This window comes from Neopsephotus bourkii, unplaced genomic scaffold, assembly GCF_033783945.1.
Source record: "Neopsephotus bourkii isolate Nb327-2 ecotype Australia unplaced genomic scaffold, CSIRO-AGI_Nbou_v1 NB_1735, whole genome shotgun sequence".
Classification (NCBI taxonomy): Eukaryota; Metazoa; Chordata; class Aves; order Psittaciformes; family Psittacidae; genus Neopsephotus; species Neopsephotus bourkii.
In genome coordinates, this window is record NW_026902209.1 from 688,447 (window position 1) to 705,923 (window position 17,477).

The 17,477-nt window shown below is 48.9% G+C and overlaps 2 protein-coding genes across 40 annotated transcripts in view; one reads left to right on the top strand and one right to left on the bottom strand.

Moving 5' to 3' along the window:
• The window catches only part of BNIP3 (BCL2 interacting protein 3), a 237,499-nt gene that overhangs the window by 153,376 nt on the left and 66,646 nt on the right, over positions 1 to 17,477 (top strand). The gene's annotated exons all lie outside the window — the stretch shown is intronic.
• The window catches only part of JAKMIP3 (Janus kinase and microtubule interacting protein 3), a 66,667-nt gene that overhangs the window by 590 nt on the left and 48,600 nt on the right, over positions 1 to 17,477 (bottom strand). For 7 of the 39 annotated variants that reach the window (XM_061376744.1, XM_061376732.1, XM_061376731.1 and 4 more), the window contains 15 exons: positions 17,139 to 17,174; positions 16,631 to 16,690; positions 14,506 to 14,634; positions 12,912 to 13,040; positions 10,929 to 11,012; positions 10,441 to 10,503; positions 9,959 to 10,096; positions 8,701 to 8,799; positions 8,553 to 8,612; positions 7,247 to 7,312; positions 6,725 to 6,793; positions 6,561 to 6,638; positions 2,512 to 2,715; positions 2,101 to 2,166; positions 165 to 830 (listed from right to left, as the gene is read on the bottom strand). In XM_061376744.1, the coding sequence (XP_061232728.1) occupies positions 543 to 830; positions 2,101 to 2,166; positions 2,512 to 2,715; positions 6,561 to 6,638; positions 6,725 to 6,793; positions 7,247 to 7,312; positions 8,553 to 8,612; positions 8,701 to 8,799; positions 9,959 to 10,096; positions 10,441 to 10,503; positions 10,929 to 11,012; positions 12,912 to 13,040; positions 14,506 to 14,634; positions 16,631 to 16,690; positions 17,139 to 17,174 (1,569 nt within the window). In that variant the 3' untranslated portion in view covers positions 165 to 542. Of the gene's footprint in view, positions 1 to 164; positions 862 to 2,100; positions 2,167 to 2,511; positions 2,716 to 6,560; positions 6,639 to 6,724; positions 6,794 to 7,246; positions 7,313 to 8,552; positions 8,613 to 8,700; positions 8,800 to 9,958; positions 10,097 to 10,440; positions 10,504 to 10,928; positions 11,013 to 12,911; positions 13,041 to 14,505; positions 14,635 to 16,630; positions 16,691 to 17,138; positions 17,175 to 17,477 lie in introns of those variants that run through there. The other 32 variants (XM_061376749.1, XM_061376747.1, XM_061376741.1 and 29 more) reach the window with 22 other exon arrangements.

Consider the following 17,477-nt stretch of genomic DNA (forward strand, 5'->3'; position numbering starts at 1 on the left):
AGGTTGCTCAGGGAGGTTGTGAATGCTCCATCCCTGGTGGCGTTCAAGACCAGGTTGGACGAAGCCTTGGGTGAGATGGTTTAGTGTGAGGCAGGGGGGTTGGAACTGGATGATCTTAAGGTCCTTTCCAACCCTAACTATTCTGATTCTATGTTTCTAACTGATAGCAAAGGGTCTGTGTTATTTTCTGTTGACATTGATGGCTAATGGGGAACATTCCCCTCGACGCCACCCATGATGTGGTGCCATCTCTGGAAGCACAAATGAATTGTCAATTTATCTCCTATTTACCTGGGGAAAAGGGATATTTAGGCAAACCTAGGGCCCTATGGCATGGTGCTTGGAGAAACATTTATAGGTGACACATTTTGCCCCCAAGCATTCTGGTAGCTCAGCCTGAAGCAGGACAAGGCAATGCGAGAGGTTCAGCCTGGCTGTGAGCCATGCAGGGAGAAGGGCAGCAGATTTCCATGGATTCCAGTAAGGATCAGCTGGAAACCCCCCTGATGTAGTCAGCACAGGCTGGGGTTCATCCTGCTTTGCTAGAAGCTTCCTTGCTTTTCAGCCTGCTGGGTTTTAATCCCTCCCTGCCCTTCCTTCTGGAGAAGGGAATTCTGTTGGACAAGTTTCAGCTTGCGGGGCCCAGGTTTCACATGTTCTACAGGCTTTAGAGATTGCCATGTTGGGGCTATCTGGGCACCCAGAACCCCCAGTACTGCCAGAGCAGCCTGAGTAGCAAGGGGAAGCTTTACAAGAAGAGGGCAGACGGGAGGTGGTCCGAGGCTTACCTTCTGCGGCTGGCCTGAAGGGCTATGACCAAAGAATGAAAGCTAAAGAGAAGAATAAAAACAAAAACAGAAACTGAAAAGGGGAGGGAAGAGAGGAGAAAATGGAAGAGAAGAAAGAGGTTAAGGGTTTACAGTGTGCTCAGCTGAGAAACAAGCTGTGCTTACAGACAGAGCGCAACACAACCCGGTTGAAATGAAGTGTGAAGGAAGCTCGGAGCCCCCAGGGCCCTCACAGTGATGAGAGGCATCCTCTGTCCCAGGCACAGCCAAGGGCTCAGGAGAAACGGGGAGGGAGAGAATCAGCTGAACTCTTGTGGTACCTCAAAACAACCCCAAGCCAACAGTGCTAAGGATGGGTCTAGTGTCAGGTGAGTGCCCAGCTCAGCCCTGTTGTACCTGAACAGGTTCTCCCATGGCAATTTCATGAGAAATGGATGGTTTCAGATGAGTGTAATTTTAGGGTAAAATTTAACAGTTATGGCTTGACTGCAGAAAGCTCGATGACAGTAATGATGGTGACAGTGACTGCTGCGGCTGCAGGTGAGGACAGAGAACCTGTTAGCCTGAAGAAGAAGGCTCCTGAAGGGGAGACCTTAGAGCAGCTCCAGTGCCTAAAGGGGCTGCAGGAAAGCTGGAGAGGGGCTTGGGACAAGGGCCTGTAGGGACAGGCCAAGGGGAATGGCTTGAACCTGCCCGAGGGGAGACTGAGCTGAGCTCTTAGGCAGAAGCTCTTCCCTGTGAGGGTGCTGAGGCGCTGGTACAGGGTGCCCAGAGAAGCTGTGGCTGCCCCATCCCTGGCAGTGCTCAAGGCCAGGTTGGACACAGGGGCTTGGAGCAAGCTGCTCCAGTGGAAGGGGTCCCTGCCTGGGGCAGGGGTTGGGAATGGAGGAGCTTTAAGGTCTCTCCCAACCCAAACCACTCTAGGACCATTCTATGGTTCTCCCTGGGGAAGCCCGGCCAGTGCAGCCACAGGAGCAATGCTGGGGATGGGAGGGAGAAGTCCCAGGTCCTCCACCAGGGCACGTGCTGGCCTCAGCCTCTGCTCCCTGGTGCTCCCCTCCCAGGGCGGCTGGACCCCCCATCCCTGCTGTGTCCTGTGCTCCAACTGTCCTGAAGGACAGCAGAAGGAAAGACTCAGTTTCAGCTGGTAACCTCTCCTCTCAGGGGACTGATGCCAATGCGAGATGGTTTCCTGGTGCTCTCACATGAACTCACTGCACTGGCACACACAAACTGAGACCGTTCCCTTAGCCAAGGTGAAGTTAACAGATGGTCATGTGCACATACAGGAACTTTGTCTGCATTACCTTACCTTTTCCTCTAACTCTTTTATTTGTCTTTTTTGGCCTTCAATTCTTTCTTCTAGCTCTTTAATTCTCTGTCAGATGTCAAATAAAGAAATATTTATTAACCAACCAAATACACACGTACCCAGAAGATGCATTAGTTTGGGAGATACAAATTGTATGTGCTGTGCTTCTAGAACACCAGATTGGGCTTTAAGCTGTAGATGAGTGCTCTGTGACTGTCACCACAAGTGACACTTTGGGAAAACCAAAGGGCCCTGTTTGCAGGGACCAGATCCAAGGGAAAGCAGAACCTGACCCAGAGCAGCCAGTTCTGGTACAGCTCTAAGGAGAGGCTGGTGCTCCCCAGCTCATTACGTTCCACCTGAGGGACCATCCCACCCCAGGTCTCACCCCACCCCGGCACCACTGCCTACCTGCTGTGCGTGCTGGATGAGCTCCATCCTTTCCCGCAGGATCTGGGCATCCCTCTCCCGGAGCTCGCTCATCACCTGCCGCTTCCATTGCTCCACGGCGCTCTTCAGCTTCTCCTTCTCTTCTTCTGAAAGGAGTTCGGAGATTTTGGCTCCAGCTTCTTGCTGCAGGGCATCATAGAGCATGGCTTCTAATTCCAGAATTTGCTGATCAAAAACAACACGAGGCTGTGAGCTTCACCGCGCCTGCTTGTGAGGAACTGAACACCCTGCCCTGGTAAGGGAATGGGAACGGTGGAGGGGCTGGGAGCTCAGCTTCCTGCCAGACAGTGGGGAAAGCTCAGTACATGGGGGAAATACTTCAGGATGCTTTGATCCCGTGCTCTGAGCAGCACTGGACCTGGGGTGGCCCCTGTGCCCAGCCGAGTCTGCCTCTCCACAAACGTATGGGTGTCAATGCCTCCTTTATGGAGACGGGAGATGGCCACAGGGAGGAACGGCAAGAGGAAAAATAAAACAAGAAGGCAGAAGGGGCAAGAAAAAAGGGGAAAGGAGAAAAAGTCAAAAGGAAAAGGTAAAAGGACAAGAGAAAAATTGAAAAGAGAAAAAGGGGAAGGGAAAAGTGTAAAAGGAAAAGGGGACACTTCCCTGGCAGTGTTCAAGGCCAGGTTGGACACAGGGGCTTGGAGCAAGCTGCTCCAGTGGAAGGGGTCCCTGCCCATGGCAGGGGTTGGAGCTGGAGGAGCTTTAAGTTCTCTTCCAACCCAAACCATTCTATGATTCCATGAAAATGGAAAAGGAACAATGGTTCTGAGGCCTCATTTTGCGAGTTGCAGGTATTTAAATGCAGTGTTCCGTCTCTCAGTTTTCTGTTTGCAGCAGCAGAGGACAGGGCAGCACCAGCTCCTGCCAGAACGCAACAGCTCCCTGCTGTGTGCTTGCAGCATTTGGTACCAATGAGCTTACAATGCCTGCTGTGTGTTTCCAGCCCTCCCTGGCAGAGCCGTCAGCTCCGAGAGGCTTTATGCTCATGAAAAATGTATCTGGAAGCTGGGCTCTGTTCCTGCAGTCTCAGGCTGCAGAGATTTTACTGCATCAGAAAATGGCTGCTGCTCACAGACAGATGTGCCCTCCAGATGTGCCCCCCAGATGTACCGAGGTACACAAGTGGTGCAGGCTGAACCTTGCAGGGCTCTCCATGGCCTCAGAAGGGGACTGCGATGGTGCAGGCTGAACCTTGCAGGGCTCTCCATGGCCTCAGAAGGGGACTGCGATGGTGCAGGCTGAACCTTGCAGGGCTCTCCATGGCCTCAGAAGGGGACTGTGATGGTGCAGACTGAACCTTGCAGGGCTCTCCATGGCCTCAGGAGGGGACTGCGATGGTGCAGGCTGAACCTTGCAGGGCTCTCCATGGCCTCAGAAGGGGACTGCGATGGTGCAGGCTGAACCTTGCAGGGCTCTCCATGGCCTCAGGAGGGGACTGCGATGGTGCAGGGTGAACCTTGCAGAGCTCTCCATGGCCTCAGAAGGGGACTGCGATGGTGCAGGGTGAACCTTGCAGGGCTCTCCATGGCCTCAGGAGGGGACTGCGATGGTGCAGGCTGAACCTTGCAGGGCTCTCCATGGCTGAACCTTGCAGGGCTCTCCATGGCCTCAGAAGGGGACTGCGATGGTGCAGGCTGAACCTTGCAGGGCTCTCCATGGCCTCAGAAGGGGACTGCGATGGTGCAGGCTGAACCTTGCAGGGCTCTCCATGGCCTCAGGAGGGGACTGCGATGGTGCAGGCTGAACCTTGCAGGGCTCTCCATGGCCTCAGGAGGGGACTGCGATGGTGCAGGGTGAACCTTGCAGGGCTCTCCATGGCCTCAGGAGGGGACTGCGATGGTGCAGGGTGAACCTTGCAGGGCTCTCCATGGCTGAACCTTGCAGGGCTCTCCATGGCCTCAGAAGGGGACTGCGATGGTGCAGGCTGAACCTTGCAGGGCTCTCCATGGCCTCAGAAGGGGACTGTGATGGTGCAGACTGAACCTTGCAGGGCTCTCCATGGCCTCAGGAGGGGACTGCGATGGTGCAGGCTGAACCTTGCAGGGCTCTCCATGGCCTCAGAAGGGGACTGCGATGGTGCAGGCTGAACCTTGCAGGGCTCTCCATGGCCTCAGAAGGGGACTGCGATGGTGCAGGCTGAACCTTGCAGGGCTCTCCATGGCCTCAGGAGGCTGCTGCACTAGTGTGGGTTGTACCTCCACATGGGCTGTTTGACGATGCTGTTGATGTCTGGAGTGAGAACTCAGCTCAGTTAAAAACCATTAAGTTTTCCCACCTGAGGCAGCCAGACCAAAGAATAGGAGCATTTACAAGAATAACAGTATCATGGCAGAAGTTCTGGGTACTGATGCTAACCGATGGACAGCAACCATGGTTTCTCTGTGAGAAGATGAGATCCGATCTCAGGAGAAGACTCTGCTTTCACTTTCAAAACCACCACCAACATCCTTGCTAACCAGCACTGCCTCAACAAAATGCTGCTGTTTGAAACATGGGTTTCTGTTGGGCCCCAAGCCTCAGTTAAACAACTGCTGTGCTCTGAGATTACACTGGCTTGTGAAGGAAGAAGAGTGTGGGGGAATTCACAGCCTCCAGAGCAGCAGCAGCAGCAGCAGCAGGAGTCTGTGTGTGAGCCAAGTGTTTCTCAGAGCAGAATCCCCCACCAGCAGCCAAGGGAGTGAAAACCATGCAAGAAGCTCAGTGGTTATGGCTGGTAATCCTGTTGGCTGCAGTTAGTGGGGATCATTAGCAGCTCCTCATCCCAAGGGGCACAAAGAAAACATGGAAGTGAAACAAATTAAACAAATCAAAGGAGCTTTCACCACTCTGAATTCAGGGCAGAACAAAGCTTCCTTCCTGCTTTCAGGCTGCTTTTATGCCCGGGAGTGAAGCCCATTGCTTCGCCTGCAGACATGGTGTGATGCCTCAACGTGAGCCAGCATCACCCAACATGACTCCCCATGGCCCGGCTTCAGTTTGCACTTGAGCCCAGAACCCCCCCCGTGTGCTGGGTGCACCCCAGAGCGTGAGCAGCAGCACAGGGAGGGGATCCTGCCCCTCTGCTGTGCTCTGTGAGACCCCCCTGCAGCCCTGACCCAGCTCTGGGGCAGCAGCACCAGAGGGACGTGGAGCTGTTGGAGGGAGGCCAGAGGAGGCCATGGAGATGCTGTGCACAGACACCGGCTCCAGCTCCAGCTATAGCTCAGCTTGTGGCAAATCAGTCTTGAAAATCATCCTTACAGACAGAAAATGTATTGAGTACAAGCTCCCCCAGATGGTTTGTGATCAAAATAGAGGACGGATCCAGAATGAGAAGCATAAATATTGCTTCTCAGAAAGCATAACTGTGTTTGAGATTTAAATGGAACCCACAGAATGAGATACATTGATATGCAAATGTGTGTCTTTCATGAGTACGGATTGACCTTTTCTCTAATTGAAGGAAACAAGACAGCAGATGACTGAGGAGATGGTGGTCCCTGCCCATGGCAGGGGGCTGGAACTACAAGATCTCTTCCAACCCAAACCATACCAGGATTCTTTGATATGGTTGAAATGGCTTAGGATCAGCTAATGATGAACCTGGCCTAAAAGCAGTTTCATTTCAAGTGTGCAGCATCACACAATGCCTCCAGCTGTTCTGGTTACAGAGGCTGGAACCTAAGATGTCCAGCCTAACAGCTCTAATTTGGAGGGGAAAGAGAACTTACTGAAAGCATCATTTTCTTGCCAGTCATTTTCTGAAACCTCTGCTACATTAGAACTTGGGTTTCATGAGTTAATGTTCTAATCCTGTAAGGTCCACCCAAACACAAGGAACTCTGTCCATAAGGAATTCATTGTTAGTGCAGAGCACAGAGGGGTTTGTTTAAAACTGAGCTTGTTTAGTTCTTGGGTTACTCTATGTGCAGTGCTGTCCAGAGCAGAGCTTTTCTATAGGGAGCAGACCACACGTATTACACAAGGGAAGTTAACCAAGATGCCATCATTGAGCTGGTTTTCCTCACCTTGTGAGCTTGGTCCAGGGACTGTTTCCTGAAGTCGAGCTCATCATCCAGGTAACCCTTCTGCTTGCTGAACAGCTCCTGGGGACAGGGGAAGAGGCATCAGTGCAATGGCATCTACTGTGATGCTCTTCTGCTGCTTCTCCCGAGGTTCCTTCCCTTGGTACCTTTTCATTCTCAAGGTCCAGCATCTTCTGCTGCAGCGCAGACTCTGTCACTTCTATCTGCTGTAGCCACTGCACAAAACAGAGAGCAGGGGATTAAGCCCACGTGGCAGAGGCAGCACGCCTCGTATTCAGTGCTGACTGTGACTTTAGGAGCTATCAGCACACACGGCAACTACTCACTTAAATTCACTAAATAAAAGAGGAAAACTTACTGTATTCTTACTTTTTATTTTCTATTATATACATTGAGGGAAGAAAAGCACTATTTCAAAGCCATTTACCTTCTAACATCATTTTGTTAATTAAATAACACTTAAATCTAAGCAATGTTTGGCTGTATTGCCTGAATGTCACCCTCATTTTGACAAAAACTAGTCTTAATTCCACATAAAGAACCACAGCATTTGGTGATGAAGCCATCCCCCACCTCACACGTGCCTCCAGGTGAGCTGCTCTGGGGCTGCCAGGTGCTCTCACAACATGTATTTAGCAATGAGTTTGGTTTTGATGTGCTGTTCTTACCTTTTCAGCCAGCGTGAGGACGGTCCTTGCTTGTATGACAACTACTTGCTCTTCATTGGTCAGATTCTGCACCAAAAGCAGAATAGAATTACAACAAATCCCAGTGTCTTGCTATAAATCCACTACTTGGGCACTGCTGTATTAAATAAATATGAAATTAAATAATGTTCAAGGAACAAGAAACTGGGAAAATTAGTGTTGTAACATCATTGTAAAAACAAGTGTAACTCTTTGGGTTGAATCCTATCATATATAGAGTTAATTCTTCCAAAATTCTCTCGTTTACCAAAAAACCAGGTGACACTGGGCCTGTTTCTAGCCAACAGGGAATAAACACAGTTACACAAGACAAGACCAAGCTTAGCACAGTGTGCCTTTCAGAAGGGATGCAGTTGTCAGTCCGTGAGTTCATTCCATGCACAGTACATTAAGACACAATCCTTATTTTATGGGGCAAAGCCATGAGTTTGGAAAGCACCTGTGAAGATGTCAGCTTTTCCATCCAGGTTTTGCTGCTGTTTTAAAACACTCAAGTACGGAGTTCTGTATGTGATCCAAACTTTGGTCTTTGACCATAAGCACCCCAGGAGGAAGGAATCCCTCTGGTCTGCAGCCACATTTGTCCCGATCCAGAGAGCCACGAGCTGTCATTCCCATGATTAGGGAGCTGATGGCTTTCTGCAGAGCCAGTGGTGGGGTCTCCCTGCAGTGGCCAAGGGCTCTGCTCCCCTCTGCTTGCGCAGCCATGGGCTCTGTGCCTTTGCTTACAGATAGGAGTGCCGGGAACAAATACACAAGGGCTTATGCACCTTTAAATGCCTAACTGTATGTGTAATTACTCACTTCCATTGGCTAAAGGAGAAATGCTTTCAAATTCCTTATTATTTGCTGCTGCTTCTCATGCTGCTGTTGTAGCTTTTTGTTTAATATCCTGGTTGCTACCAAAGGTTTATGGGGCTTAGGCAAAAGCAGAACACGGAGCTGCTAGGATGCCAAAGCAAAGCAAAGCAAACCAGAGGCAAAGCAACAAAGGAGCCTGTGGGGACGGTGGCCAGAAGAAACTGAACCCAATGCAAAATCTTTTCCAAGCCATTGGAACACTCAGAGCAATGCTGTGACACCAGGATCCCGCATGGCACTGCCAGGAGCCTGCAACCACCCCGTGAAGAGCCAGGGAATGCTGAGCTCACAGCCCCGTGCTTCGGCTGCAGGACAGGATGCGCAGCAGCAACCCAAGGAGGCTTTGCTAGCTTCACAGGAGGACTAACACTGACCAAAGCATGCACAATTTATTAAAGGAACATACACTTACGGCGTTATCCCCTAAAATGTCCAACTTTTTCATCAGCTCTGCTACTACTATGTCCTAACAAGAGAGAAAGGGAAAAGCAGGAGTCAGAACAGAGCGCCTGGCTTCACTGAGGGGAGGAAAACACGACAGGAGGATCCCTTACTGTTACACCTTCTGCCTCGCAGTACACCTGGAGAGGGCTTTTCCCCTCTGTAAAGGGGCCGTGGTGGAAGTTGATGGCAGGCGATCGCCGCTCCCGCTCCTGCAATGACAAGAGTTGCTTGGTTATACCCACGGTGGTACCTCCTCGATCACAGAGAGCCTGAGGAACACGGTGTGGAAAGGGCTGCTCTAACGGAGCCCATCACGAAGCCACACTGTCACAGGGTGGCTTTATTTCAGGTGCACAGAGCACGCAGACCCTTCCCTCTGCACCCTGGGTCTGCTGGCACTAAGAGCCAGGAACCAGAGGCATCCTTCAGCCAGACCCTGTGCTTTGTGATGGAGACCTCATCTCACTGCACAGGGGATCAGCCATATATTATCAATGTAATATTAACAGTGCTCACATTTTCCCACCATGCTGCTTCAATGGACACCAACCATGACCACTTCCCTATCATTTGACTACATTATATATTTGAACAAATACTGAACAAAAGAAGAAGCTCTTCCCTGTGAGGGTGCTGAGGCGCTGGCACAGGGTGCCCAGAGAAGCTGTGGCTGCCCCATCCCTGGCAGTGCTCAGGGCCAGGTTGGACACAGGGGCTTGGAGCAAGCTGCTCCAGTGGAAGGGGTCCCTGCCTGTGGCAGGGGTTGCAGCTGGAGGAGCTTTGAGGTCCCTTCCAACACAAACCAACCTGTGATTCCATGATTCTATACACTTACATCTAATACAATCTAGTGTTTACATCTCCCTTACTAGTGTCTGCTTTGTTAATCTCTCTTTGGAGAATTTAAATACAGTTTCCAAGAGCTTATAGATTCAGCTTGTACAGGTTGGATAATGCAGCAGAAAACAGAAGGCTCAGTGGAGTAACTTTAGCAACCTGGGGCACATGGTTCCTCCTCTGCATCTTTAGCAAGAGGTGAAACAGAGCCATGGATTTCGGCAATGAAAACAAAAGTTGCTTTTTCTTTCTCTCTCCCATGTATGATCTGTGCAGGTTTTATCTCTGCATTTTCAGGACAGATGGAGTACGGTAAATGTGTATCCACATCATGAGCCAATCTACTGGAAGTTAAATTATTTAAGTAGCCAGATTGCCAGAACAACCTATCTAGAGCACTGGCATTGATCCCTGGGTGTTCGGGATGTTTTTCCTCCTTCATTAGCACTTTGTCCCAGACCCTTTGCTCACATTCAGGGCAATATAACTCTTTACAGTACATATGGGCGAGTGCCCCCAGCCAGAGCTCACACAAACCAGGGCAGGACCACGGCTGCAACACGTGCTCACTTCAAGCTCCAAGATCCTGAACTCCAGGAGCTCGTTCTGATCCTTTGCGTCCTGGACATCGTGTTTCAAGCGAGCTTCCTCAGCTTCCATCTGCTTTATCTGCAAAACAAGGAGCCCGTGGTTAGCACTGCCTGCAGTGTCACTTGAGATCATGCCAGGGAAACATGGGATCAGTGTGAGCAGGGGCATGTGGCACCAGTGGTGGAGAATGGGGGCTCCTTAGTGACATGGACATTGCATGGGCTAACAGGGGTGGCCAGAAAACATGTAAGGGACAACAGGGAAGGCCAGAAACTCCTTCTCCTGGCAGGTTTATACATATCATCTTATTATACACTAATTATTTCCATCAGAGCTGTGTGGTACAGTTTAAAATATTGCACCTTCTGCATCCCTTAAACTGCAAATATTATTTGAATAATATAACTAGAACCATTGAATACCTTTTCTACCAGTTCCTGGTTTCTTCTATACAGCGCTTGCTTCTCCTCAATCCACTTCATGTCCTTGGGAAAGAAATGACCAATGTTGCAGGTGAAGCTGGCAATGGGTAGCACAAACACAGCAGCAAGTACTGCAGTAAATCATGCAGATGGAGGAGATGGACAGAATAATGGTGCATATGAAACTGTAATTCCATTATTTCCAAAAAGAACTTCCTAAGCTGAACTTTTCCATTATTTTAACAGTTTGAAGTATACAAATGGAATAGAAACACTCCAGTGACTGAGAACCTCTTTTAGGTTAAAATATTAGTTTGCATTAAAAGGGGTATTTCTAACTATTGAATTTCTACTACACTGAAAATAAGTTACGTATTCCTGATTATTAGGCAAAATAAACCTTGTTTTTAAACTGATTTCTTAGATGAATATATAAAGTCCACAACCCCCAGGACATTACGTATCAGGGGCTCGGCCACAGGCGTTACCTGCCCCTGCTCCGCGAGGGCCTTCTCCAGGTCCTGGATCTGAGCCTGCGAGCGGTGTATTTCTGCTTGGAGCTGCTCACGTGTCTGTGGGATATGAGGGGAGAAGACACAAAACCATCAGCCAAACTTTCTGTAACAGACCAAAGCCAACACGGGGACAGAAAATGCTGAAAACATCAAATACTTTTAACCAATGGGGTTTAAAGTTCTGTGCCAGAATCAGTTTGCAGCAAAGCACTGGAGTCATTCGTCATAGAAAGAAGTCTCCAAGACAGGGTAAGAGGTTTGAGCCTGACCTCAGGATGGACATAAGCAGCATCCCATCAGGGCAGCAAAATGTGAGTGGCCTCTCCCAGCTGGCTATAGCAGCCTGCACTCATCAGCCCTCCCTAACCTAGAACAGGGCTTTTAAGAAAGGCAGTGTCATGCGAAGGTTCATTTCTCCATGAAAACACATTAAAATGACAATGCCACAGCTCTGGGCACACTTGTTTCCTTTAACTTTTGATAAGTTAAGAAGCTCAGAACAGCCCCTACACATATAACATTACAAACTGGCCAACTGTGTTGCTCTGCATGCATGTCGTGCCCTATCTGATGCTCTTATTGCATTGTGTGCAATTATTTACCATACTTACAGCTTCATGCTTATTTAAATACACACCACCTTCCTACAGCTGTTTTCTGGACAATAAATATGATTACTATTAGCTGTTCTATTCATTAAAGGTTGCTTTATAGAAAACTTTCTTTCCTCAAACCACTTATCTGCTATTTGTCTTGTTAGAATGAACATGATCTGATCTGCTTGCATTACCTGCATTGCTCTCTTTTTGTCTCATTATGGAAAAAGTGAAATCAAGGCACTTTTCAGGTCAGGCATGTCTTGTTTCCTGATGATTTTCTTTACCTGTACAGTAACTAAAACTTCAGAGCAGAGCGTGTGCTTATCAGAATGTCAGTTTCAATGCACTGGGGCCTCAAGAGTGAGACTATCCATGATGGCCAAAGAGGAAGGCTGCTGGGAGACACGGGATGCTGCTAAATCTGGATGGCTGAGAGGTGCTCACCACTGGAGACTGTGATGAAATTAGCAGTTAATTCATTGAATTATTCAGTGGAAGAAAACCAGACTAGTTACAGAGCTAGGAAGGGTGAAATACTATTGCAGACACAGCACTGAGCTGGAGGAGTTTGGCTGTCAGAGAGGGGCTTGGGACAAGGGCCTGTAGGGACAGGCCAAGGGGAATGGCTTGAACCTGCCCGAGGGGAGACTGAGCTGAGCTCTTAGGCAGAAGCTCTTCCCTGTGAGGGTGCTGAGGCGCTGGCACAGGGTGCCCAGAGAAGCTGTGGCTGCCCCATCCCTGGCAGTGCTCAAGGCCAGGTTGCACACAGGGGCTTGGAGCAAGCTGCTCCAGTGGAAGGGGTCCCTGCCCGTGGCAAGGGTTGGAGCTGGAGGAGCTTTAAGGTCCCTTCCAACCCAAACCAGTCTTGGACTCAACGATTTTATGCCAGGTGTGTGCATCCACATGGGCTGTATGAGGCAGATAGGCAGGCAGAAAAGCACAGGACACTTTGCAATTGAAATAAGAAAAAGAATCACAGATATAAGCTTTCTAAACATTTTTTGAGGAATCTCACAGAACCCAGAAGGAATTCAACACCAAGCATTATATATTGAAGATAGATGGCCTAGGGTTTTATAGAGGAGCTTAATTTTAAAGTTTTCCCATAAAAAATTCTCTCTGATTTTCTCTTAGACTGATCAGAGGCGAAGAGACAAAAGCATAGTAACAGTGGTTCCTCCAGCAGACCAGCCCTGCAGGCTGGATGGGCTGGATGGAGATAGAGACCCCGCAGCGCCCATCAGCACCCAGCCTGGCTGTGTCCTGCCCAACAAACATAAAACAAAGGAGCAAGTGCAAGTGGAAACCCCCATACAATGACAATCCTTTATTTTCATGTAATATAAGCCATTTAGACCTTAACTTCTCGTTCTGCATCCAATGTTCCTCCGACCTGTTCTTGCAATAGGGCGTATGCTCGTTGCAGAGCCTGGTACTCCATCGTCAGCTGCCGAAACCGCAGTTCTGTCTCTTCCTTGGCCATGCCCTGGAATGAAAGCCAAGGATGCACTGGGTTTGTTGCCTTTTTTCTGCAATGACAGTAAAAATATTTGCTTTCTCTAAAAAATGACAGAATTCTGATGCAGTTCAGGAAGCACAGTGCTGATCTCAGTTATGTGCCTGCAGACCGCATCGCTTTTGTCCCATAAACATCTCTTGCACACCCTTACATAAAGAAAATGCAATATTGGAAATAAAAGAGATATTTTCTCCTGCCATGGTAAAAGCTTGCCATCCATGTCCCATACTAATTACTGAATCACCCTTTATTACTGTAGCAGGAAAAGTCATCACATTTAAAGATGAAAACACAACTTTTGCAAAAAACCAAAAGGTTTCCAAGCTTTCCCAAGCCGAGCCCGACAGCCTCACTCAAGCATTAAAACACTGATCCAGAGTTAATACTTGCAGCAATGATGACATTGACATGAAAAGAACCCTTCATTCTTCTTCACTCTCCTTACAGTACCCAGCACTGAATGAGTTCGTATCAGGCTGACCAGAATATTGCGTTTGACATGAAAGCAATTACACTGCTGGCTGCATGCAGACACTTTGTACTGTTCAACAGGGAACACGCCAATACAGGAATGAGAGATCAAGATAGAAATACACTCAGGTCTCCTGCAGTGCGGCGCAGACCCCACAACCAGCCATGTATCTTTTATGAGGGAGAGCAGAATTCTTTAGGCTCCCTTTTAACAGATCTCCTGACAAGGCATGGAGCAGGGGAAATGGCAGATGAAGAACCACAGGCAGCCACCGTAATAAGGCTGAGTATAAATACAATATAATAACCATCAAGAGTCATTATCAGGGGTTTTTGTCCATGACAAGATTCTTGTTGAGCCCAGAGACATGGAACAGAGCAGGGATCTGACATGCACTTGGGAACACGTGTGTAGGGGAGCCCTGTAAGATACCAGGAATAGTAACTTTAACGTGTATCACCTCTGCACTCTGCATTCAGAGCCTCCCCAGAAGACACCACCTCAGTAGGAGGGACAGCCCTTCCTCTGGAGACAGCGGTTTGAGGGGCTGTAACCTCTCCTCCAGCAACACAAACCTCAGAGCCCAAGGCTGTGCTCCGGGCTGAGCTCACATCACAAACAGAAGGACCCGAACCAAACTACGCGTGCACAAACCTGCAGTAAACCTCAGTGTGAACAGATCTTCCCAGGGCTGTCCAACGGCTCAGTCACTTTAGACCTCTAACCTATAAATCCATTCTACAGGTAGTATTCTTAGGATCTAATATTTAGAGCTTGGTTAAGAGTTGTGAAATTACTGGAGACTTGAGGGATATTAACCAACATGCACAATATTAAATGGAACATCAAGTTTTCATTTTCTGGTCCGAGGGGACAGATGAGGGGTGTAACAGAGCAGGAATGGCATTGAAAACTAGCAGAGAGGTTTCAACACAGACACCATGGGGTTTTGATGGGTACCTCTTCCAAGTCATCCTCAGGCGTGCAAGGGGTTTGATCTGTGCGGTCAGTTTGGTACGAGATAGAGGAACCATCAGACTCCAAGGAAGCTTCTTCATCGTAGCCAAAGAACGTCTCCACAACCGGCTTCTGGCAGAGAGAAGATGTCACTGACCGCAGCGGTGCCACCGGCAGCGCCAGCCCCAGGGCATCGGGGCACAGTGGCAGCTTTGGACACGCAGCCAAACCCTGCGCCCCTGTTGGCTCTGAACACCCCCCCTTGGGAGGAACCTCAGCTCCCTGCCTCCTTCTAAGGCATTTTCCTCCAGCTTGCTCTAGCTCAGAGCACTCTGTTCGCTTTGGGTGTGCACCTCCATGTCGGGAGGGAGCTGTGCACTGAAGTGGTTTTGCTAGACTATTGCCACCTCCAGTGTCCCTCCTGCCATTACTGCAACTGTCACATGGCAAGTTAGATTTGCCAAACTCTTCTCCTGGGAGATGGGAAGCTGACCACAGCAGTGGGACGGAGCAATCCCAGGCACAGCTACAGGCTGGGCAGAGAAGAGATTCAGAGCAGCCCAAGGGGAAGGACTTGGGGGTGCTGGGCAATGAGAAAATGAACATGAGCCGGCTTCAGTGTGCGCTTGCAGCCCAGAAAGCAACCGTATCCTGGGCTGCATCAAAAGGAGTGTGACCAGCAGGTCGAAGGAGGTGATCCTGCCCCTTTGTTCTCATGAGACCTCACTTGGAGCATTGTGTGCAGTTCTGGTGTCCTCAACATAAAAAGGACATGGAACTGTTAGAACAAGTCCAGGGGAGGCCACGAGGATGATCAGGGGCTGGAGCACCTCCCATATGAAGACAGGCTGAGAAAGCTGGGGCTGTTCAGCCTGGAGAAGAGAAGGCTGCGTGGAGACCTCATAGCAGCCTTCCAGTATCTGAAGGGGGCCTATAGGGATGCTGGGGATAGACTCTTCATTAGGGACTGTAGTGGTAGGACAAGAGGTAACAGGTTCAAACTTAAACAGGGGAAGTTTAGATTGGATCTAAGGAGGAAATTCTTTCCTGTTAGGGTAGTGAGGCACTGGAATGGGTGCCCAGGGAGGTTGTGAATGCTCCATCCCTGGCAGTGTTCAAGGCCAGGTTGGACAGAGCCTTGGGTGCCATGGTTTAGTGTGAGGTGTCTCTGCCCATGGCAGGGGGGTTGGAACTGGATGATCTTAAGGTCCTTTCCAACCCTAACTATTCTATGATTCTATGATTGTACAGTCTGAAGAGATCCAGTTTCCTACTCCAAGCTGCCTTCTGTTTGAAGGAAGGAGGGTAGTGGTGGTAAAGACAGATTTACCATTAACTGACTGAAAGCCAAAGACAGTGCTGCAAACACAGTTCCAAAGATATTTTTCAGTGCCTATTTACAAAAGCATTTCTAGATTTTGGCTGCTTGTTTTAATTTGCAGTGGATGACTCTTGAAGGAGACGAAACGTAGCTCTTTCAAAGGCCTGCTTGCCGTTTGCAGGATGGCAGGAGGAGTTATCTCACATTGGCCACAATTTGTTATTTATAGATCTATTAGCTGGTTCTTCATACATAGAACACAGCTTGCTCTCAGGTCCCTGATATTAGACCTTACAATGCTGTTACAGAGTTAACATTTATATCAACATCCTGCCAAGTGTTCATTAACCAGTGTTTTCTGTTTCCTTGAGCTCTGCCTGATGCTTCTTGTAACCAGCGAGTTCTGCATGTTACTAACCTCTGACATGAATTATTTACAGCCTACACGTGCTTCCAGGCAGTGCCATTAGAGCATCGTTTGGAGATGTGTTAATTCATGAAATCTGTCTCATCTGAACACACTCACACAGCACTGGGCTCCCGCGGGACTGCTCTGGTAAAGGCAGCACATGCAGATGCTCACAGTGTGCAATGCAAACAGTCCCTCTGTCCCCAGCAGCTCTCCTCTGAACATCCCAACCAGGCTATGAATGCCCTTGAACTGTGTGACCAAATTCAAGGCCATGACCTGTCTGCAGACCCTTGAGGACAACATCCCCCCTTGTGGCTCCGAGGTGCATGGAGCACCCCAGGAAGCCAGCATGCCCGTGCCCATCAACACGCCTTAATAGAAGCCTTTTTCCTCACCTTAGGAATTCTTGTCATTTTCTTCCGTTGCTTCCTATACCTCAACAGTTTATCACGCTCCTGAAAGAATCAGATACATATGTTAGCTGTTTAGAGAGCTGCTGTTTAACTATGTCAGTACTAGCAGTCAAGAAATGATACCATCAGTGCTGGCCACTGCCTCAAAATAGAACCATAGACTCACGGACTGCTTTAAAACCTCTAACAGGAAACCCTTGTACTCTTTCCTTTTAACCATGTGGCAAAAGGATGCGATGACAGTGTGGGACATTGCTAATGTGCCACCACCATCAGCCCAATGGCAAATCCTGACATCCGCAGCAGTGACAGCAGAAAATCAAATACTGTTTTGCTTGCAACACAAGCTTTGCTGCTATGGCCTTTGACAACATCTATGCTGAGAAAAGCACTGTGCTAACTTGTTAACAGGGATGTAAGTGCTAACAAATATTATCACACTCTGAAGGCTTTCATGCAAAGGTGAGGACGAAGTTAACATCATTCTTACCATGACACTCTTCACATAGCCAGCAGTTTCCAGTGTCTAATGAAAAAGGATGAAATAGCGTCAGTAAGTGCACAGCCTTAAATAAAAAAGGTTTTATTTTCTTGAGGAGCATTGAGCATTAGGATTTCAGTATGTTCTTTTTGCAAACATGCTAACACAGAAACAAAACCCCACGCACAGCCTTGCAGAACACCCCCTCATACACAGCAGTCTTTAGCCCTGATGCTATCTCCAGATAAAGCAGCTCTGACGTTCCCTCTATATCCATATCTCCTGGACATGCTGCAATGGTTCTGTCATGCAAAGGCCATGTAGACTGAAGGGATTCTTCCCAAATAC